The sequence below is a fragment of the Crocodylus siamensis genome, chromosome 3 (assembly GCF_052110815.1).
Source record: "Crocodylus siamensis isolate JL-2025a chromosome 3, ASM5211081v1, whole genome shotgun sequence".
Taxonomy (NCBI): domain Eukaryota; kingdom Metazoa; phylum Chordata; order Crocodylia; family Crocodylidae; genus Crocodylus; species Crocodylus siamensis.
The window spans coordinates 238,285,639-238,309,889 of NC_143397.1; the positions used below are offsets into that span (position 1 = coordinate 238,285,639).

At 41.2% G+C, this 24,251-nt stretch overlaps 1 protein-coding gene across 4 annotated transcripts in view; it reads left to right on the forward strand.

Moving 5' to 3' along the window:
- Nucleotides 1-24,251, forward strand: part of COL14A1 (collagen type XIV alpha 1 chain) — a 192,358-nt gene that overhangs the window by 90,549 nt on the left and 77,558 nt on the right. For all 4 annotated transcript variants that reach the window (XM_090040565.1, XM_090040568.1, XM_090040567.1 and 1 more), the window contains 9 exons: nucleotides 5,461-5,590; nucleotides 7,405-7,527; nucleotides 8,497-8,646; nucleotides 9,273-9,389; nucleotides 12,504-12,650; nucleotides 14,832-14,906; nucleotides 16,575-16,714; nucleotides 19,462-19,585; nucleotides 22,733-22,876. In XM_090040565.1, the coding sequence (XP_089896691.1) occupies nucleotides 5,461-5,590; nucleotides 7,405-7,527; nucleotides 8,497-8,646; nucleotides 9,273-9,389; nucleotides 12,504-12,650; nucleotides 14,832-14,906; nucleotides 16,575-16,714; nucleotides 19,462-19,585; nucleotides 22,733-22,876 (1,150 nt within the window). The remainder of the gene's footprint in view (nucleotides 1-5,460; nucleotides 5,591-7,404; nucleotides 7,528-8,496; nucleotides 8,647-9,272; nucleotides 9,390-12,503; nucleotides 12,651-14,831; nucleotides 14,907-16,574; nucleotides 16,715-19,461; nucleotides 19,586-22,732; nucleotides 22,877-24,251) is intronic.

Consider the following 24,251-nt stretch of genomic DNA (forward strand, 5'->3'; position numbering starts at 1 on the left):
TCGAGAGAGCTTTGTGGCCCGAATGATATGATATAATGGGCCAGATCTGATCTGTGGGCCAGGAGCTGAGTGCCCCTGCTGTATACTAAATGTTAAAATAATAGGGATGCATGGATAGATTTTTGGGGGTGATACCAATGGCCCATTATTAACAAGACATATTGGCCAATACTGATCCAATTGCCGATATGGATCAGCAGGGGCAAGTGCTGCACAGTCAGGGCAGGGCATAGGACAGAGCTGTGAGCAACTCATTCAGGGGATGGGGGGGAGGGGCTGGCTGCTCCTGCTGCTGTTTGCACCCCCAGTGGAGGCATGAGGGACTTGTGCCCTCCAGATCTGTGCATGGGGTGGCAGTAGGCTGCAGCTGTGGGGAGGTGGTGGGCTCTTTCCAGCTTGAGGGCTTAGTCAGGGCTGTGCTCAGGGTGGCGGTGCTGGGAGGGGAGGGTCATGTGGGGGCCTACAGTGAATTTTGGGGTGGCCGTAGCCCATCCTGTAGCCCTCCCTCCCCACACTGCCACCACTGCCCAGAACATAGCTCCAGCCTAGCCCCCACCACCAGGAAGAGCCTGGAACAGCCCCCTGCCCCAGCCTGCCTTCAGCCTGTGCACAGATCTAGGGGGCACATGCCCCTCATGCCTCCTCTGGGGGTGCACATAGCTACCTCTCTCCCCTCTCTGTACTCCCCCATGAACCATTCATGGCTCTGTCTTACACCCCACCCCACCCTGGCTATGCAGTGCCTTCCCCTGCCTCCCCTCCCTCGCTGTGGAGACCTTGATCTGCCTGCCATGCCCCTTCCCTCCCCCACACCCCGTCCCCGCTCCCCCCCAACTTAGCAGCCAGATACTACTCTCCAAGCTGCCAGGCTGCACTCTATGCTGTGGTTGCACCCATACGCATGGCATTTATCAGCAACATTATTGGCCACATCAGCCAAAAAAACCAGATTGCTGATAATGTCAATTTTCCTTTTATTGGTGCTGATAAGATATGGACCGATGTATTGCTGCACCTCTATAAAGTCACATATAGTCAATTTATAATTATATGATTTTTGAGCCAAATTAATTATTTCTGGGGGCTTTATTCATGATTTTTACATTCAGATGTTCTTAATGTGGTGGAGCTGTGTTCTTACTTAATTTTTCAGATTTAGAGCTAACCATATACCTAAAATAGAGCAAATTTCAAACTTTCAATAACTTTCTCCAAGTTGATGTTCAATGTATAAAAGCCTCCCTCACTAATGTGTGAGTTTCCTTCACTGATGTTCTGCTGCCTGATGTGGGTCTCAGTCATGCATCTTACTTATATTTATATCAACAGGAAATGTTATTGGTTATATTGCATAGTTTTTCATATTCCCTTCAATCTGCTTTTTTTCATTTTTTCTGTTGTTTTTCTTTAAAGAGAATCTCAGTAAATTTGGTCAAAGAAAGGAATTACTTGAATATCTTTTTCTCCCAAAATATGAATAATGTGATTGTTTCTTTCATTTCAGATTCATCCATCTTTTATGAGGCTTTGCTAGAAAATTACCTTTTTAGCTATCCTTTTTAACTTCAGAGCAATGATCCTTAAAATTAACTCCTAATACAGTGGGTTTCACTTGGGCTAGAAAATTTGCTTGATATACATTCCATATTTGTAATACTACAGTACAAGATAGTAGAAAACATATGTTGCATAATGGGCAATATTCTTATATTTCATCTGATAATAACCAGAAGTTTCTTCATTTCAACCCCCAGATTTACAATTTTCAGGTCACTTAAAAGCTGAAATAAAACTCAGTGGATGATGATATAGATTGTTGTTCTGTTTTAATACTTAGCAACTGATTATTTTAAAAGAAATTTAAAGTGGTTTGTAGTAAAGATACTAAAACTCTTGCTATCAGAATATTTATGAATTGTAAGCTGGATCATATGCCTATTAAAATAAATGGAAAAACTTTAGGATCATACATCTTGGCTCTGAATCATCAAAGCACTTAAGGAAATGCTTAATTTTAAGTATATGCTTTATTCTTTGACCGCAATTCAGCCCTAGTTCCAGTGAAGTAAAAGGTAAGCGTGTGTTTATGAGTTTACCTAAGTAAAACATGGCTATAGATTATGCTTAAAATTAAACGTATACTAGCAGCACTGATTTAAGATGGTGCTTAATCTTACTAAGTGAGAGGTCAACACATACAGGTAGTTCTGTTAGTATCTGTGGAGCAGCTCATTTGATGTCAGTGGTACTTTTAACATGTTTAAAGTAGGAACACATAAGTCTGTTCTTGAAGAGGGGTTCCAAAGTGGATGGAGCTGGACTTTTCTCAGTGGTGGCAGATGACAGAACAAGGAGCAAGGGTCTCAAGCTGCAGCAAGGGAAGTTTAGTTTAAATATTAGGAAGAACTTTCGCCTTAGGAGGTAGTAAAACACTGGTATGGGTTACTCAGAGAGGTTGTGGAATCTCCACCCTTGGAGGTTTTTAAGACCCAGCAAGACAAAGCCTTGGCTGGGGTGATCCTGCATTGAGCAGGTGCAGGGGGTAGATGGGGGTAGGGGCAGAGGGCGGGGGAGGGGTTGGACTAGATGACCTCCTGGGGTCCCTTCCAACCCTAATTTTCCATGATGCCTCATTTGGAGTCTATGCACTTTGCTGAATATGGATGTAAGTTCATTGTAATTTTACAAAATTATTGTTTCCTGCATTTTTTACCATGAGATTTCAGTAATAGCTATCTCAGTCACTCGATACTCCCATGAAATATCGTTAGGCTTCTAAATTCTCAAGAACACTAGCAAAGATTCAATAAAATATATAATTTTGCATTACAGTACATGGTAGTTTAATAAGACCTTTACTTTTGAACTTTTTGAATAACAATGCATGCAGAAGGGATCGTATTTGTTGCTTTGCTTTTCCAGAAAGCCCACAGTGTTTTTCTTTGTTTCAAACTACATTTATCTATGGAAGAGGCCTGATGCACAGATGTGTGAAGAGGAGATTTTAATCTATTGTATTCATTTTTTTAAAGTTTGTTTATTGTTTTTTTAAAAACTTGGATCATGAAATGGGGTCTGTGAGGAAGTGGCTTGGACTGTGAAGACCTTGGGGGTCTTGGCTGCTCATATAATTGAGCAGTCTCGCCTTAATTACATGTTTTGGACACTGATGAAGTATTTTCTTGGCATGGCTTTACATCTGTGTACACTAAATTAAATTTTCCTCTATGTTTTGTTTGTACAATTAGACGTCTATCTTGGAGCACTGGAGTTGGTGTACAGCTTGCAGTTTCAGGCAGCCAGCAATTTTTCCATAGGATATTCCACATAAAATATTTATGGAATATTTTGTATCTAGAGCAAAATTCTGACTTTGTGTTATACTTGATGGGCTAAGTCTTCTCAGTTTACCCTGTGGAATTTACTTGTCTGCAAAGAGGCCTGTATTGTGTATAACCCCCATGCTTGTTGAACAGGGGTAAATTTCCTTAACTTATAGTTCAATTGACTTAAGAGATTCCATGTGTACCAAGTACCAACCTAAGATAAGCCAGCAGGTTTTGGGCAGAAAATAGAAAAAAACAGATGAAAACTGTTAGACCTCGACTCCATGCGACGCCTAACGACTAGGGAGACAATGGATCAATGCCATCACGCATCACCTGCACACATTGCCCGTCAGCAGCTTTATTCAAAATGGAGGCAGCTTTGGGCAATGCTCCAGCTGATAAGAGCATTAGTTCTTTCCGTATTTATACACTTTGGTTTATGCTCATTAACATTTACCTCACCTTTGTCCCTCCTTTGTTCCACCCTTAGTCCTTCCCATTTTAAGCTCTGCCTCTGTTTACTGTTTACTTCATTAGCATGGAATTGCCTATGCATTTTGCTTATTTACATGTATTTTTGCTATGAGTGCATGCCTAAGACCCTGACCCCTGCTTCTTTTGGTCACTTGTGATCTTTTGCTGATTTCTTCACTATCTCCAAGGTTTTGCTTCTGCTTTATCTCCTAGTGATAGCCAGTGGTTTGCATCCTGTTCTTACACAATGAGCATATATCTTACAACAGTACTACATTGTTAGGAAAATGCTTGCCTATATGTTTTGCAATGTTACTTTTAACATACCATTCTACCTTGTGGTTAGCAGCTTGCTATGCCACAGGTGATAGCCTTTTATTCAGCTGCAAATTCAAGATTCAAATACTGTCACCCTAACAAAAACAAGTGATGTTCTAAAGACACCATGCTTTCCTTATAGAAGTACAATGTCATTGTCAAAAGGAGCAATATCTAGGCTGTTTGGTCCTCCCTGATCTGCTACTGGCCTTTCCCAGATAGTCTGATGTACTGTCTGGAGAAGGACATGAGAGTTCATTGTTTCCTTGACCTTACATTTCATCTTGTATTCCTGAGCCTGCCTCTCCTAAAACAGTGGGTCTGTGTTCAAGGTGCCTACCTCTAATTGTCCTGAGCTTGTAATATCACACATGAATTCAGGTTCTTTTGAAATAAAATGTTATTGGTAAATTCTAGAACTCAAGAGATGATCCTGAGATAAATATATAATGAAGTCAGTCAACTACTGTGACATACATTTTGCCCAGATACTCAAAACTAAATTGTCTAATGAAGGCATTCACCTAATAGAAGAGATTTTTACTGTACAAAAAAAGAACCATTTAAGTTTAGAAAAGTTTGAAATAGTTTCTGTAATCCTGGCAGCTGTCTAGTTTTTCTGGTTTCCTTTCTCAGGCTGCTAGATCAGAATTTAGATAACATGGTCCTAGGGTCTTACTGACTTGGGCTCCTCCTGCTTTTTGTAGCCAATACTTCTTTCTGTTCTCCCAAAGGCTCAGTGTCATTTCATGTCTCCAAAATGATCAAAGTCTATTTGCCTTCAGCTTGCTCCACTCATGTCTCCTAATTTCCTGAATATGTATTTCTTCTCCTGTAAAAGGCTGATTTCCTTTTCCCCTTCTTTTAAGGCCTGTCTGTTACAATTCCTAAAAACATATAGACTGGCCTTTAACAGGTTCAGTATTAGTAAATCCAGAACAAAATCAATGCATTCCCTCTTCATTTATATTGAAACAGCTGCTTGAATAGTAGCCATCCAGACTGGGTACTGATCGCATGAATATTTTAAAGATTTATCAGCCCATGGGTTTAGTTAAATTATAGGTCATATATCCAGGTATAACTATCCTTTACTGGAAGGTTCTGTTTGTACAATATAACCTTAGACAGACATAATAAATAGGTCTGCTGATTGTTTTGGGAAGGTATTTTTTTTATTATACAGCATTACAAACATTTTTACAGTATACATTTGGTCATTAGGAATTAATTGCTTTACAGTCTTTGAGAGCATGATGGCACAGATCATATATGATTATAAGAGTGTTCAGAAAGCTAACAGTCAGTCTTGTTTGTTTCTGCTGTTCCCACCTTCCAGGTAATGGTACCCGGAAGACAAAACCATGTTCTTCTTCAGCCTTTGCTCTCAGATACTGAATATAAAGTTACTGTCACTCCTGTCTATTCTGATGGGGAAGGAGTCAGTGTCTCCACTCCTGGCAAGACCCGTAAGTACTAGCTTTCTGCTTTTACCCAAGCAGTGGTGTAAGTAAGAAGAAGTTTTCTTTTAGGTACTTTTTCCCTGTAACAGTACAAACACATCTGAATTTAATATAAGATGTGAATTCAGTCATAACAGTTGAGAAATTTATGAATCAACGACCTTATACTAGTCCTATGGCATTGTCTGGTTTATATTAGATAGTTTTTAATCAAGAAATGTTTGATTATGTCTTATTCTAGGATACTGTCAGGTAGCAGAAACTTTATGGCTAGGGACAGACACTCAAAAAGCCTGAGCTTGAATTGATTCAATCTTTGCAGGCTAGTTTAACCTACAAAGCTTGAACCAATAGACATTCCCTTTTCATTTCAGAAATGCAGGCATGTGCAGAGAGCCCCACCCAGGGCTCCAAAGCATCTAGGTTGCTTGGGTCTGGGACAGACATTGCAGAAACCAGTTTGACCCAAATCAGTTAAGTCTGATATTGCATTCAACCAGGTGTATCTCAAACCGGTTTCAAAAATTTTGAAACTGGCTTATGTGCATTGAATGTCTGTTCTGTTGCAGGTTTAAACCAGTTTTTAATCACTTAAACCAGTTTATGTGTAATGTCTGCCCCTAGCCTATAAGAGTAAGACTGCTTAGGCAGTCCACCAAGGAGACTCCAGTACTGTAAAAGGGGATACTGGTGGTGCAGCAGGTAACATTCAAGCCTTCTGAATTAGTGATATACCAATGCCTCAGCTATTGTGCTGTATTTTATTTCAGATTATGTATTTAAGAAGCAAATCCATGACCATTTGACATCATTAAAAAAAACTGTCAAGCTCTTTTCAGTTGTTACATTAGTTTTATAATCCTGTCTAAGTGCCAGTATAGGTCATTCTTTCTAACTAAGTTGCCTCTGTACTTTAATATTAGTCACTATGGGCATTTGTACATATGCTTGTGCTGCAGTGCTGGGCACTTTTAAAAGTGGCCAGCGCTGTGGCGTGTGCAGTTTTATAAGTGGTGAAATGTGCATTAGCTCAGAGAAAATGGTAGTGTGCTTTTGAAGTAAAACATATCAGAGATGTTTTATTTCAGAAGCACACTATTGCCATTTTCTGCATGCTGACATGTATTTCGTTACTTATACAACCGCACACAGCGCAGCTGAGTGTGTGTCAGCTAGGTCTCTGGTGTGTCACGGGATGAAAAGATATGTGTATAAATGCCCCCCGTGCTGCTAAGCAGCTCCCATGTCCTACTTCATAAATGGCTGGTTTTCAGTGGTGCATAGTCTCTTATTTGTACATCATCCAAAGTCCTGCAAAGACATAGGGACATAATGAATCTTAAGTATGTGAAGAGTTGCAGTGCTCTATTAAGCAAGCTTTTTGTTTTTCACAGGAGCAGGACCTATATTTTTAAATCACCTTGAGATAGTTTGCCTAGAAAGGAAATATATAAACATAAGATGATTATCTCTGGATTCTACTTTATCTGGTCCTCTTTTTATTAATAAGAGGGCTGGGTATTGCTTGATTATGAGATAGAGAAAACAGTCTAAATTAATTATCAGTATAAAACCTTTAAATATTCCAGTTTCAATCCACTGGCATAATGCCATGGATGAATTTGACACCAGTAGGCCTAGTTCCTTGTTCAGACAGTTCCTGTAAGCTTTTGGGAGCTGTTCCTCAGCGTTTAAAAGAACTCCAAACCCATTCTTGAGTTATGTGTGATGTTGGTTATTATTTAAGTGTGTGTCCATGGTGTGTACATGTGTTTGCAAGAGATACAGTTGTGAAAACTCATGATTTGTTTTCCTTTTAGTGCCTCTCTCTGCCCCCAGAAATTTAAGAGTCTCAGATGAATGGTACAACCGATTACGCATTAGCTGGGATGCCCCTCCCTCCCCAACAATGGGTTACAGGGTTGTCTACAAACCTATCAACAGTGAGTTTTCAAAATGGACTGTTTTTGGTCTTCCACTTTTGCTTTTCCAGTATCTTCAGTATCTTTATGAAATCATGCTTAAACTAAAAAATTGCAAATGGAAACCTGAATCGACTTTTAAAAGCAGGTTCCTCTTAGTAATGCAAAGGTCAACTCTAAACTTCCATTTAAACACTCCCCTCTCCTCCCCAGTATTTCATTTGTGGCTTGCTTTCAGCCCATGCTCCATAAACTTTTGTGTGCTGTCCCCTGTGCCAGGTACAGCAAACTATGAGCAAGGTCACATTTTTTTTTAAATACCAAGGAGCCACCTTCCTCTTCCTGTTCCCTCTAGAATATATTACTTCCATGATGACTGTTAGATGTGAGTTTGTTACATTACAGAAAAGGAGGAAGGGGGTAAAAAGGGAACAGCCTCCAATATCTGAGTTCTTTGGTGCACCTGCTAAAGATTGAATTCAGCTAAGAGGGAAGTAGCAAAAGAACTGGTTGTATCTCCCCACCTCGGGGCAGTTCTACACCATGTTTGTTTCCAACATTGCTTGGATCACCTTCAGGCCGCCTTTGTGCTATGCTGGCTTGCAGTTGCTTCTTAAGAATAACTATGCTGGCAGAGATCTTTTAGACCTCCTACTGGTCCTGACACAAACCCACCATAAAGGAATCTTCAGCTGACTGTTCAGAGTGATGTTAGATGTTAAAAGCAAAGAAGTGATTTCCTGGGTACCAGTGTCTAGTTCTAAATGAATCCCACTGCTAGATTCCCTCTTCTGCCCTGGCTTCTGTGTGTCAGTTTTGGATTATAAGATGTTTTGGGTAGACAGTATCTTTAAATTTCTGTTCCGCAACTAATAGAATGATGTGTTAAGAATTAGAAATCTAACCGAAGATTGTGAGTTTTTTTTAATGCCTTCCAGTCCCAATAATTTGAAAATATTCTTTTGTTTTCTTTTCTTTTCTTTTTCACAGTCCCTGGACCAGCATTGGAGACCTTTGTAGGAGATGATATCAACACCATTCTGATTTTAAATCTATTCAGTGGGACAGAGTACAGTGTTAAAGTATTTGCTTCATATTCAACAGGCTTCAGCGATGCCCTGTCAGGCATAGCCAAAACCTGTAAGAACTATGTCATGCTGTTCAGATCTCTGTGGGCCATTTTTCAGTATAACTTGAGCTCAGCACAGCTCCCTGAATAAAGTCTCCTGTGGAGTTCTTTTCCTTTTCTATGTATTTTGTGGAAATTATTGAAAGGTAGTCCTTTTTTTCCATGAGAAAGCACAGAGCTTTAAAATACTGTGCTGATATTAATGAGAGAAAGGTCATGAAGCATGTGATATTATTTATTATTCAAATAGTATTATCTGAGATATAAATTTCTGTAATGAAAACTATGTTTCTTTTTCGAGGTAAGGCAGTCCTTCTATATGATCTGACCATAGAATTCAACTTTGACAATGGGATTGATATTCCAATGACAACCTTGCTATTCTGAACATTTCTAATATTACTTACTGGCTGTTCTTAAGTTCCAGATCCTTGGACTAAGGGTGTATTTTTCTCTTGCCTTTCTTGTATTAGATTTGCTTGAGATTATTCATAGTTGAATGATGAATTAAAGTTAAATACAAAAATGGTTGCTCACTTTTTCATGTGCTTTTTAAAAAAAAATTATCTTGTATAATTTTTTGTGTTAATGGCATTGAATAAAGATGTGAATTTCTTTATTTTCTCATCAACTGCAGTGCCCTTGAGTGTGACCAGTCTGGATGCTTATCAGGTCCGCATGACTAGTCTTTGTGCCCAGTGGCAGCTTCACAGACATGCCACAGCATACAGGATCATTATAGAGTCTCTTGTGGGTAAGTCAGCACATCTTTCTGTCATCGCTTTACTTTATTGTTGGCAGGAATTCTGCTTGTAGAATGGGCACAAGACTGGCTGTAAATGGGGTTTGCCATCCCAATCTTTGCTCCTACAAGTAATTACACTGTAACAAAATATGAACATTAGAATTTACAATAACTGGAAGAAAATAGAAATAGGCAAAACTGAAGATGAACGAACCAAAAAAAATTCTATGTTAAAGTCCTTTGAAAGTAAAAGCTTGGATGGCTATCCACATTCTTGGAGCCTTTAAAGTGCTGCCATCTCTAAGCTGCCAGCCCTTACTGCCCTGATTTTTCCCTCTCTGTCTATACATGCTTTTTTCCCAGCTTTCTTAATGTTGCCTTTTATCTAGTAGGAGATCCAGAAGCCTTCAGCACCTTCTCATTTCTGGCGTCTTTGGATGCTGCCTACCTTTTTGTACCTCAGCATTTCAAGCCCACTCTTTTCCAGCTCCCAGCTAAATTACCTGCTCAGGCTTGGTCAGTCTCTCATTCTCTAGCCATAAGGACAATAAACTAGGGTCCTCTGGTCCTCTGCTGCTTCAGTCTGTTGAACTGTATGGGAATGAGTCTATGTGCTGGCTTCCAAAAGAGTAGAGTGATGGGGGAGCAGGATAGATGACTGCTCCCTCAAAAGCGGGAGAGGATGTTTGAACCTTGGGTCAATTCAGGTGCAAATTAACAGAGAAGTCTAGTCTCCCTGAGGGAAGGGAGCTGTGTAGGCAGTCTCTGTGTGTTTGTAGGTGTTAAAAGAATAGCTGAGATATTAGGAAGGGAAGAGGTAGCTTGGTAAATTCATTTAAACTAAGGATCAGTAGGAAACATAGACCAGTGTTTGCAGTGGGATCTCCTTGTGATTAAGTGGGATTATTGAGTTTTATTCTACCTCTCTTTCAGCCGGTGATTAGTTAGCTTTATATGAATGCTCTTCATCCTGATGGCAGGCCAGGTTCTTTGAGTAGATGTGATATCTTTTATTAGACCAACTGAGTAGTTGGAAAAAAGTTCTTATCAAGCTTTCAGGCGCAGTCACCCTTCTTCAGGCATGGGGAGTCTTTGCTGTTCTGAGAAATCCGGCAACAAGCAAATTGACACTTTCAGTATTTTCTGTAGGGAATATGAAGAAAAATCTCTGTCTCATATTTTCTTTAAATGTATCCAGGGTTAAACAGGGGAAGTCAGACTCTGGCTTTATCCGTTTGGAGGAGGCTTTATATGTATCCAAGCTATTTTACTTTTTCTTGGTACACACTTGCTATCTTGTTATGTTGAAAAATTAGTATTTTGCATAGAGTGGCACCTTTGAAAAGCTTGAATAACTTCAAGTGCAATTATTAAGATCTAATGAAATGAACTAAAGATACCATGAAATGTAATTTGATTGTATAATTGAAGGATCATTATTTTACAATTGATGAACTCACATAAAGTTTATTTAAAGGTCTAGAATACAGACAAGCTGTTCAGAAAGCAAAGAACTTTGCTGGCATTGAGCATGCAGATTTCCTTTTACCTGGGAGCTAGCCAAAGTCCTGCTTCCTCACTGCCCTATTCATTATCAATCAGGACAGCCAGAAATGTATCTAACCTAGCCAGGAGAGTCTTAATTTAAAGAGAATGAGGAAAAGAGTAGTTCAGATTGCTCCTTATTAGCATCGATCATGAAGAGCTTTCATTGTCTAGTTGTCTGCATTTCATTCAACCAATGATCAGTTATCTTTCTACTAATGCAACTCATCCTGATAGCAATCAAATGGATTTTACTTGGCAGCAAGCCAGACCAGCTGGCAATTTGAGTATTGCTGTATAGAAGGTGAAGTAGTCTCTTTCCTTATTTTTGTTGAGGGATTTATTTTAATTATCTGCATTTTCTCACATATTACACCCCCCCCCCAACAAAACAGCTTGTTTGGGGAATGCAGAATGAAGAGAGAAAAAAGATTTTTTCAGGGTTATGGGAACATAGAGCAGAGACAGAGCCTTATCTTTAGCCTTATCTTCACCCTCCCTCTAGTGCTCAGGGAAAAGGTACAATATTAACTATTTAACAGCTAAATTGTTAGCAGCTTGGCTGAGCAACCACCAGTTTCTGCTAATGAAGACTGGACTCTATGGGCAGATCTAGATTTTGAAAAGAGCTAAAAGTAATCTGTGGGGCTTTGAAATAGGAGGAGAAAGATCAGGAGTGGCTAGCAGACAGCAACATTAGTAAAGAAAGGATAGCTTGATTAGCAGAAAATCAAGACCATTAAAAAGGAGAAAGCAACATTAACACCTCTGGAATAAAGAGCAATTAGCAGAAAATACATACATTATAATGAACCTAGAAGAGCCATCAGCTCTGTCCTTCCCTCCATGCAGCTGCTGGAGGGAAGAGAAAGAAAAGAAGCAGTATCCAACTAACATAATCTCCATGCTTCTATTATTGGCAGAAAATCCACTGCCCAAAACTAATTTTGGGGCAAAAAGGTGAGTATGATATGTAAGTAGATTTGGTATTAAAATATCGATTTCCTGCACTTCATTGTCCATCCATTTTTCTAGCTGAGAATTAAAACTATTCCCTTCAAATCCCAATAAATGATCATTCTTCCTCAGCTAAAATGGTTCTGAGCTGGTTCTGTCTTGGACTTACCGAACACGTTGTGGGCCTGGAGAGCAAAAGGCCTGAAAAGAAACTTGATTCCAAAGCACTGACAAAACTGGCATTTCTGGTAATTTAGGTCAAAGTCCACTGAAGTCAATAGGAATGATTGCAGTGTGGCCAGGAGTGAGGCCTGCATGTAGAGAAGGGAAATTTATCTCCTCTGAAGCAAAAGGCATAGGCACCACTTGAACCCTACTTACTTATGTAATTCTGTGAGAGCTTACCTACTCTTCAGTCTTGTGCTGGGCTTCTATGCATGGCTGACCTTCCTTCAGGTTGAAAGCAGAAGGTGTCTCAGTATAGAGTCCTCTGATGACCGATTGCCCTTTATTACTGTCACATTGCCCTCAGTTTTCAGATCATTTATTTAATACAATACAGCATTTATTCAATAAAGCAATACATCCAATTCTGCTTAACAGTACCTTCTATAATTCCAGATGGGAAAAAGAGAGAAGTAACCCTTGGTGGAGGGACCCCTCGACACTGCTTCTTTGATCTCACACCTGACACAGAGTATAAAATCAGCATCTATACACATCTTCATGAGCTAGAGGGGCCTGGCATAAGCATAATGGAAACCACATGTAAGTGGAGACTATTACCTCTGGATAACTTTGGGATGCTCTGAATAGGGATAACAGGCTAGAAACAAAGTATAATGATGGTACATAAAAGTTATGTGTTCTTTTTCTTTCTTTTGAGTTTTTGACTCTTGTTCTGCACTGTGCTTCCCTCTTAATGGGACACAGTGGGTTGTTATCTCCTGAGGGTTGCAAGACAATAGCTATGTATTGTTTCTAGAATGAACAACAAGGCATAGGAGTTTGGACTGTTTTCCCAGAATAAATTGGGGATCCCAGGTGCTCTGCATGCTCCTGTGTTAATCAAGGTAAACTGTTCAGAAAGCATGAAGCATTCGCTTCTCCCCTTAAAGCCAAGTTATGCACAGAAGGCTTATGAATCGTACTGGCTTCTGGGTTTTTCTACCTGGGGTCATAGTGATTGCCAAATGTGGAGTCAGGAAGGAGTTTTTCTCTTAGCTTAGATTGGCATAGACTATGGGGGGTTTGCTTTTATTTAGCATGGATGTGGTCCTTTTCCTAGGATCTTCTGAGCATCTGGTAAGCAGTGACTTCCACGTCACTGCAGTGGCAGGACATTAGCCATGCCTTCATCTCCCCTGCTTTTACCGGTAGGATGTGCTTGGTGTTTTAGGTACTGTGCCTTGTAGTTCTGAGTGAGGATTTGTAGCCATGATTTTTGGTGGTTCCTTCAGTTAATATTTGCCTGTGAATGCAGGGGTCTGGACTTAATGGCTCAAGAGGTTGGTTCCACAACAGTGTTCTTGTTAAGCAAAATGAAGACCTGAGCTGTCTGGGGTACCATTGGACAGATTTGGTGCCTCAGGCAGCGCATGCATTCTTCTTAGTACACAAACTGCATCTCTTCCTGGCCTTTTTTTTATAGCTAGGAGGCCCTTGAACCTACCCTGCACCAATACAAAACTCAAAAGTTACACTTAGGTGATTCATAGACCTTATTTTGAGGTCAATGGGGAAAATTCCAGTGAGTCTGAGCTGGAATGAGACTGGAGCTGACAGATGTAGCCAGGAGGATACAAATCCTGTTACATGCCCATCTTGCAGTGGCATCTTTTTTTTGAAGGATAGTTATGTCTAACTGTCATCACCACCTGTAACCATAAACACACTGTATATATTATAGAGAATATTGAATACAGTTTTCCCTCCAGGAATAAAATGTAGCTATATCACCTGTGGTTCTCTATGATGATTATAGTGAGAATACTGGAAAGAATGTTGTTGGGCAAGGGTGGGGACTTTTCCTCAGTTATAAATGTAGAAATCAAGCACGTGCATGTTCCCTATTGTGAGCTCAGCCTAAAACTGTATTGAACTCACTAAATAAAGCTCCTCCTATGCTCAATCAATGTCACAACCACAGCAAAGCTGTCAGGAGCTGATCATTTATTCAGTTACATTTCTGGGAGGCTGCCATTCAGAGGCTCATCTGTTTGTGAGATAAGAACAGAGAAGCAAATTGTCAAATTGTGCAAAAAATCTGGAAGCAGCAGAGACAATTTCTGGATCCCGCACTTTCCTTTGAAGTTGGGGCAAGAAACTTGGTCTCCTGCTAGAAACAAGCTTGAGTCCCTACCATTCAGCTAGTGAAGATTTCCCTTAGAGCCAGATGGATGTCTTTTCTGTATGCCCACATACAACTGTGAGGCAATATCAGGCATCTCTTGCTCTGGATATCAGTATTGTGAACAGCAGCACTGGGCCTTTGTAGGGTGGGTGAAGAGCACCTGCTTCCTCTCCTGGGCAAGTGAATGGGAAGTGTCAGGATGGGAAAGGGGAGCTGTATTTGGGACACTGGCAGTGTGTTTGCTTTGTAGGACTTGGCTCAGAGTATGCCCTCCTCAAAGCAGGTGGAATCTGAGAGGTATTTGCACCTTGTCAGGTTGGAGACTGCTTCCTGTTACAGCTGTGCCATGCACAGAGTTGTAGCAAAGCCACGATTTAGCTTTGAGCTGCTAATAATAGTAGTAGTTCCTTGTCCTTATTTTGCCAACTAGGAGAAGTACTCATCACACACACACATGTAACTAAACTACCATGGGGATCATATAAGTAGCTGAAAATACACCTGCCAACAAAAAAAGGGGAATATCTCAAGTGACTAAAATAGACCAAGCCTTCAGATAATCCTTCTTTTTGCATTTCTTTTTTCTTCCTCTTTAGTGCCATTGCCAACTCAACCACCAACTTCTCCTTCAACAACACCTGCCCCACCTACAATTCCTCCTGCAAAAGAAGGTAAGCAATTTCTGATTTTGAAAAGTTGACAAAGAATTATCATGTTCTGCTTTTTAGCTGCTTTTATGGACCTCAACTGCCTGATCTCAGTTGGCAGAAATTGATGTAATCCCATTGAAGTTATTGGAGCTGGGCTGGTTCACATAAGCCGAGCACCTGCGTTTCCAGAATGAATTGTGTTTTATTCTTCAAGGTGTTTATGTTTTTAAGAGTTTTGTTTTATGCAGAGCACAAATCACGTAAATCATATGCACAATATTTCTGTAACAGGTACATTCTGCTCTATGTCATATATTCTAAAAGATATTAAACATTCAGTGGAAGGTTTTTTTCCACATAATCCACCTTTTGTAATGGGGAAAGCATATGCCATGTTCACTTACTCTACTAATGATTTTCCTCTTTAAATGTGGCATTCCATTTATTTGTCAGTCTCTTGTAAACTGTCCTGACTCTCATATAGATTATTGTAGATGTTTGTGTCAGGACTGCAGACCTTGTCAATCTGGCAACTGTGTACTTAAGCACATTGTGCTGCTCTGTATGGGCTGCCACCTAAATTGGAAGCAGTGTAATCACTTCTGCACAATGCAGTGGGATAGCTAGTTAGTACTGTTGAGTAAGGGGGGCAGTTTGCTGGCTTGCATGCCAGTTAGCCTACCCTCAGTGCCACATAGGTGCAGCTACACTGCCTCTCACTTAGGAGGTATCCCGAATAGATCATGGTGCTTTGTGGCACCGCTACTGAACATAGTAAGTTTAACATGTAGTTTACCAGATCCTTAGGTTGAAGTCAGTAGAGCTTCAGTGATTTGCACCAGCTGAGGATTTGATCCACAGGGAAGGAAAGAGAAGACTTATTGTGCTTTATGGAACTGCATAGAAGTCCATGCAAAAAGGATAAACCTCCACTGCAAACTACAAAACCAGCCATGTTTTTGCATCTCCTTTGCCCAATGCTGTGCGTTTAGGCAGATTTCTTCTAAGTGATACCATTTTTAAAGGTTGAGATCAATTCATAACTATATTTTTCCCCCCAGGAATTTATTTGAATTTTCTTTGTGAAGGAGGTAAAAGACTCCTGGGAGCCTTCTGAGGAGTGTGCAACTCCTGTGTGACACTGGGTTCAGCTTCACGGGGACCTTCTGCATGATGGCAGTGGGTTAGGGTTGAGTGGGATGGGATGTTCACCACTGTATCAACCCTGCCGTCATAGCTGGAGAGCATGAGGTGCTGTGAAGCTTGCTTGCTTGCATGCTACTGATGGATTTTCCACAGAACAGTATCACAGCCTGGCAGCAGAGGACTCCTTTTCCTGCTTCCTATACATCTGCTTGGCATGTCAGGCAGTATAAAGGCATTTACAACACTATTTTAGTAATAATTTTTTTTTAAATGTCCTGATATTTGAGAACCTGAAAGGCTTTTGCCACAGTCTGAAAACAGCTCTGCTAGTGCAGACCTCTCCTGCTCCCCCAAATACCTTGCCAAGCACCATTGATTTTGCATCTGCACTGGGGTACATGCCAGCAGAGTTGATTGCTGGCCTGACTTACAATTACTGAACATGATACTTTTTCATTAGAGGCCTGTTTTCTTAAACATTTTATAATATGACAAGAGGATCTGAGGCATCACTCTGATTATGAAATATTTGCTGTTCCTCAGTGTGTAAAGCTGCCAAAGCTGACCTGGTGTTCTTGGTGGATGGGTCATGGAGCATTGGGGATGATAATTTCAACAAAATAATCAGCTTTCTGTATAGCACTGTTGGAGCCTTGGACAGGATTGGTCCTGATGGAACTCAGGTAACAAACAGCAAGAGAGATTGGGGGAATGAAGGAGGGGAGGCTGACTGCGGGGGAAAGTGGGAGAGTATGAGTTATGCATGCATAACTGCATATTTGAAACTCATGTCTGATATTAACCTACTCAAACTAATTCACATTATTTCATAAGTCTTTAGACAATATGGAGAAGCTGATAAAAGCAGCTTCGTTGCAGTAACTTTTTTTAATATGATTTATGTGATAAAATTCACAGCTCAAAGCCTGAAGCCCAAAGCCATTTCAGTCCCCCTTAAATCCTTACACTGAGATTTTCTTGGCATTTAGCCTTTGTATTAATCCTCTGTGGGGCATGGTGACAGAGTGATTAAGATGTCTCCCTGTGGCTCCAGAGGTGTAAATTCAAGCCCTACTTTAGGCTGGCCCCAGTCACTCCACCTCTAAATGGGCAATTGAGGACAGCTGAGAGGATATTAGCTGTATCAGTCTCTTAAATGTTGTTGGTTACAGAAGCTGTTACGCCTTAACCATGTTAGGCTTAAAGGGCTCCTAGGTTCAAGAGGACCTTGGATCTTTTGACTAGTCCTCTGCATGAGGTAATTTCAATTCCAGTACTTAATGCCATGTGTAGACGAAACCTGGGGGTGTATGGACGACACTTTAAAGCAAGCTAAATGCTTTTGCACCACTTTAATGGTGTCGGTGTTTGCATGCCTCGGTGGCATATTGCACATTAATTCCAGCTGCTGTAGGAAATTCAGTGGCAAAACGTACCTTAAATGACTTGGGGTGCAGCCGCGGAGCAAAGCACTGGGCTCCGTGCAGCTCTGCAGCTCTCCAGAAGCTGCCACAGAGGGAAGCACCAGCCCCCTCTGCAACCTAGGGACTGCTCCACCCGCTGGCAGCTCACCCTCCCCTCCCTGCCACTGGAGAGGCAGGTAAGTGTGGGATGTATGCATGACACAGGGGTTTAGTTCACTCTGAATTGAAGCGGTGGGTTTTAAAACCCAACGCTTCAATTTAGGGGCTCCGTTTCATCTACATATGCAAAGAAACCAGGTTTCTTTTCATGTGACATTAAAGCATTTTCCGTTTGTATTTGTGTTTCTTTGGCCTTTTTTCTAGCAAAATTTTTTAAAAATAAACTAAAGCATTTTATTTAGAATATGGGCCACCTGGGTGTTTAAGAATTTTAAGCACAGAAAACTGTGTGAATCCAGTCATTGCTTTCTTGTAATATCTTCAAAATACAGCTAAATATGTCATTGTTTAAATCAAACTATTTTAACATTTCATTTTTTAGTATTCAGATAGTGTCAGCACCCAAAACTCTTGACAAATGCTGTAGGAAACCCACTTCCTCTAAATTTTTTATTCAAAATATCAGTTTGTTTCATGTAGTTTCAAATCCTGCAGAAATTTACATACCTACTTAGCTTTAAGCAAAGTAGCCTCATTGAAGCCAATGAGACCACTCAGGGGGCACGTCTAAACATTAATTAATGTGCCGTAGTTACTGTGCATTTAGTTTAATGAAGTACTAACTTGTTTAATGAAGTACTAACTAAATGCGTGGTAACCACAGTTACTGCACAGTAATGCTGGCTCATGGTTTTTTTAGTGATGCTTACTGTTCAGTGGCCTAATACTACTGCTCAGTAGCGTATTAGCATGGTTGTTGCCCTGCATGCTACTATACAGTGTTGTTAGGTTACTGTGCATTAAACATCTTGTGTAGACATGCCCCGAATGTCTGGAGTTAAATACGTTCTATCCAAGTTTAAGACCTTATGTATTACATTTGAATATTCTTCTGCTGCAGCTTATAAATTTGAGATGAGCAGGCAGACTTATATAGCAACATGCCTAGGAGAGGAAATAGTTCAAGGATAAGTTCTTATGTTGTTTCTAGTTCCAGCTAAGTATTGGTTCTAGTGAAGTCAGTGGGGACAGTGTGAGTAGCAACCGCAGATGTGGGCAATTGTGTATTTGATTATGCCCTTTAGTTACACAAAAAATACTTTTGCCAAAATGGAAATGACTTTTCTCATCCTGTTTACTACTCAGCGGGCACGTCTACCCAAGATGCTTACTGTGTGGTAGCCTAATAACACTACACAGTAGTGTATTGGTCAAAAAAGTGCTAATAAGCTGCTGCATAGTTATTAGGCTGCTGCGCAGTAACTTTCACAAAAAAACATGTGCCAGTGCTACTGCGCAGTAAATGTAGTTACTGTATATTCAGTTAGTATTTCATTAAGGAAGTACTAAACTAAATGTGTAGTAACTACTGACAGCCCAGAGAAGTTTTCCATCTATTGACTCCTCTGTGAAATCCTATGAAGTATGAACTTTCATTCCTACCCAGGAGAACTTTTACAATCTTTTCTCCAATGCCTAATGAAGGGTGTTTGTGCCCAAAAGCTTGCAATGAAAGAAATTTCTATGCAAAAATCGTGTTGGTCTAATAAAAGATATCTTTACTACAAGTCCTGATTACCTTTTCCTCTAAATCAATACAGCTACAACCTGGATACCTAGTAACTATAGCGCATTAATGACCGTGTAGACACACCCAGTGAAACCACAGAGTGTTAGCTGGCTACCAAAGCTTCAGAGAATAAAATTAAACTTTACTTTAAAAGTTTTGGTTTCAATGTATAGGCAGAGCAGAAGTCAAGATAATTCTCTTTTTAAATGAATTGAGTCACTTGCCCTGGTTTATGCCCAGGGCAGCATTTAGGAACTAACATGCCTTCTTTGTACAGGTTGCAATAGCACAGTTCAGTGATGATCCCAGGACGGAATTTAAACTGAATGCCTACAAAACAAAAGAAACTCTTCTTGAGGCCATTCAGCAGATAGCATATAAGGGAGGAAATACCAAAACAGGTGAGAGAGGTCCCAGGCTGTGAAATATTTTCTTATTCCGATTCTGTAGTCAGCATTACCTTTCTGTTTGCCAAGTGTTTTAGCAGGATATAGCTATGACAAAATATGGGGACAGGCAACTTATGCAGTGAAAAAGCAAAGCAGGATGCTGAAATGCCCCACTCCCACCCATCTAGAGTACTTTGGTTTGCTGCAGTTCTCACATAATCTGCATTTTCTCTTCTGGGCTTTGATCAAGCTGTAAGGGCCAGCTGAAGGGAGGTGGCAAATTACTATAAGGATTGAAATGGGCAGTAATGTGGAAATGTGTTGGTAGATAGGAGAATGAGATAGTGTGAGGGATTTGCAGGACATTTAGGCAGGTAGAAAGGAGGATCTCAATATGGGTGTGTACAAACATTTAGCAAGGTTAGGGGGGTTACATTAAGTTAAAAATAGTCACCCAATCTAAGGTAAGTTTGGATGGGGAAGCTAGCACGGGGAGGGGTTGGAGCTTGAGGGATTGGAGGATCAAGCAGTCTCTGGGAGGTCATAGGGGGCTGGGTGGCAGGCAGAATCATGGGGTCTAGCTGGGTCTGCTGGAGGCTTTAGGGGGCTGGAGAGCTCTCATCCCCCTCCCCCCCAGACCACATGCTGTTTTTAGCTCCATGGCCCCCTGGCGAACCAACACCCCCCATCCCGCCCACCCCTCCCCTGACTCAGACTTACTTCCTTAATTCTAGCACTAGTGAATACCAGTAAAACCAGTACCTGGAGTAGTTTGTGGTATGGGGAGTTTGGCAGGCTTGGGGTTGGGGGGTGCTGGCTGGCCCATGCAGTGAGGGGTTGTCCATCAGGAGGTGGGGGCTGGGGTTGGTGAGCTACAAAATAGTCTGGCGCTAGGGAAGAGGTAGGTGAAGTACAGCCCTGGAGCTAAGGCCAATTGCTGGGCTTTCCCGGTCCTGGGCTGCACTGAGAACTGTTCAGGACAGTTAGAATGAACTAAAATGGCCAGCCTGATCTAAATAAGACTACCTCAGAAGGTAGGGTTAATTTGGATTGAGTTGACCATTTTTAGACTGATCTAACTGTCCTGATCATCTATGCAGTTTGCACTTAGGTCAACCTGACTAGGGATCTAAGTATTAGGTCCATACCTGGGCAAATTAAGTTAGACTGGGTGGCCCTTTTTAACACAATCTAACCTCCCCCTTACCTCCCCAAACATCCATAAGCACCCTATGAGTGAAGAGAGTTATGTCCTAGAAGAGAGTGTATTTTTCATTGGGAGAATAACAGGACTGATAACTGGGAATATTATATTTGCATTTATGTTCTCAGGGTAGCTCTTTAATGTGTTAAGCATGCACGTGGATTTGGAGCCTGCACCTGGGTTCCACTCTGCTGCTACCACTGCTGCCTCTGGGCTGCCCAGTAGGGCAGTGATGGCTGTGCAAAGGACTACAGGGCAACCTGGGTGTGGGCTTGGGGCTGCTGCAGCAGGAAAGCGGGGGTGGGGGGAAGAGACACACAGTCACATACACACAAATACATGAGGAGCCGCAGCCTGCACGTGGCCAGGAATGCAACCCAACAGCATGTAGAACAGCACCTAACAAGGTAAGTCTGTGGAGGGGAAGGAGCAGGGGGGAGAGGGAAGGGACAAGGCAGGTCATGGGACAGAGCTGCTGGAGGCTAATCCTGGGGGCGGGGGGCACAGCTCTCTGCTGTTGCGTGCATTCCTGGGGAAGATACAGGAGGCCATGTGCCTGCCTGGATTTGTGCTTAGGGCAGAGGTGGGCTACCTGCTGCAGGCTGGGGCTCTGTGCCCTGCTGTGCTTTTGCCCTGGGAGCCACACAACACTATGTTGTGCCTCCTGCCTCTGGGCAGGCAGGGAATGCTCAGCGTTGGATGGAGCTGCACCCCCCACGCTGCCCATCCTGGACAAGCCTCCCACAGCTCTGTCACATGACCCACCCTGGCCCCAGACCCCCTTTCAGCCCAACTCCTACCCCACTCCCTCCCTTACCATGGTGGCCTCAATCTGCACACCCTGCCCTTTCCTTCTCCGCAGACTTACCTGCTGAGTGCTTCTCTACATGCTGCTGGGTTGTGTTCCTGTAGGGTTCCCATATTTCCAGTTTCAAAAAAGAGGACACCTGTGGAGGTGGTAATATGCCCATGCCCTGCTCCTGCCCATCATTTCCAAGCCACAATCCCCAAGCCCTGCTGCTTCCCCTTACTCCTGACCCACAATACCCAGCATCTTGCCAAGACATGTGGGGACCCCTCTCCCCAGGCTCCAAATCCCACACACACACCCAGGGCCCCCACAAATCCCACCCCCCCACACACATACCCCACACCCACTCCACAACCATACAAAGAACTTGCATAATTTTAAGTTTTTCTATGCATAAGGTTGAGTTTTTAACTGTGCGATTAAAAACGTGATTAATTGCAAATAATTTTTTTAATTATACAACTAATCACGATCAATGTTTTTAATTGTTTGACAGCCTTAGACTTAAAATCTTTCTTTATTCAGGGCAATGTGGCTTATTGTTCTTAGGCTACACAAAAATATCTTGCATCTGTTTGCATTGTGTTGACTTACTGTTCTGACCAGAGTTATAGATTTCCATATTTCCATTTACTACAGAAAATGCTACATTGGTATTTGTTAACTAAAGGTACTCTATCTGCTGCCCTGTGACCTGGGCAGGAAGGATTTTATCATGCCTGACTACCAGAGACAGTCTTCAAGCCAAGGCTGTTTTTGATGTTGGTTTAGGGCACAAGATTTGGCTAGATAGTCTTCTAAACCTAAAAAGACAAAATACACCAAAGCCAAGGACTGACATTTTCAAAAGCTAGATTCAAAATTAGGATCCTAAATCCACATTAAATAACTGGTTTAATTTTCTGAAGTGCAGAGTAGTTCCTCCCAAAATCAGTCTGTTAATGGGTGCTTAGCACCTTTTCAATTTCAGGATACTTATTAGGGCACCTAATTCCAACTTTATGTAAATGCTTTTGAAAATCGTGACCTAATAATTTATATGGCATTTTGCTCTTTTATCTATATTTCATGCTTTAATTGAAAAGCTAATAGGAACCAGCTTCTTTCTATACTGCTATTATGTTGCCTATTTCCTTCATTTCAGGCAGAGCAATTAAGCATGCACGGGAAACTTTGTTTACCCTTGATTCAGGCATAAGAAGGGGCATCCCAAAGGTTTTGGTGGTCATTACTGATGGACGATCACAAGATGATGTGAACAAAATTTCCAGAGATATGCAACTAGATGGTAACTTGTGCTATAACGGGAAATGTTTGCATTTTCATTTTTCTCCTAAGCTATTGTGATTAAACCCAGACACAAGCTAAGGCTATTTCCTACCACAGAAGGCCTTATAATTTTAATCCTAGTGAGTAGAAACCAGATAGCGACCCTAGGAAACTAAGAATTTTGCCAGGGTTTGACTAGTATTTTATATATTTTTTATTATTGGCTCATTTAGTGGGGTCATTTAGAATCATGCAGCAGTCAACAGGACTGTTCAAATGCCTGCAGAGTCTATATTATCATGCATGAATTGTAATTTCACAATTAAGGGCAATCTGAAAGATTATATCTTTACAGACAGGAGACCTTTTGAAGCACCTTTCATATGCATTGCTCCTGATCTACTACTTATCTACAATAATTATCTTAGGGCTATTTTACTCCCCATGTTAGAGTTTATATTATCTACTGCTGTCATTTATGAACATGATGATTAGATTTTTAATTATCTAGTTATTGTTATTGAGATTTGTGTCATATTCCAAAATGGACTAGGCACCACAGCACAGATAAGCTCCCTGCCCACAAATTGACTAACAGTTTATGAGTCAGCAAGAGAACAAAGAAAAGGCCAGGATTTTGGAGAAGCAGAATGACAAAAGTCAGATATGTCTGTATATATTTGTTTGTGGATATGAACCATTTATTAAATTATTTCTAAAATGTGCCAGTTATGGGATCATTGCTATTAAATAGCATTTAGAACTCAATGAAAAAAATAAGATCCCTCAACTGAGTCTAGTTGTCTACCCATGTCTTTTGCACAACATGTTGGATATTGAGCATGAAATGAGAGTTAAGAGATGTGGGTTTTGCTGTTGCCTCTATGGGACCTCAGGCAAATCAATTCTCTTTCCTTCTGCTTTTGTGTGTGTGTGTGAGAGAGAGAGAGTGAGAGAGATTGATCTGTTTAGCTTGGTAGCAGCTGAGAGCAGAAACATACTTTTAATTACATGTATAGAGCGTGTCTACCACAAAGAGGTCCTATCATAATGTAAACATTAAGAATTATTATTATGCTGAAAACGTGTGCATCTATGAGGGAAGTGAGTTCTGGGGGATGGGGTCCCTGCTAGGAGTCCTGCTCCTGGAGGGCTGAAGAGGTTTTAGGTATCTCTCTGGATATCATCCAAACCCCTCAATGTCAAAGGGAAGTCTCCCATTACCTAGTGCTGGTCATAGATCAAGCCATATAAGAACAATATATCCATTGCCAGGATTCCAGACAATATACTAAGTTGTTTCTGTGATCATATGTGGAAAAGAAAACATTAGGAAATGCTTTGGTGCATAATCACAGCTCCTCTTAACAAGTGTAGGATCAGGTGCCCTTCCC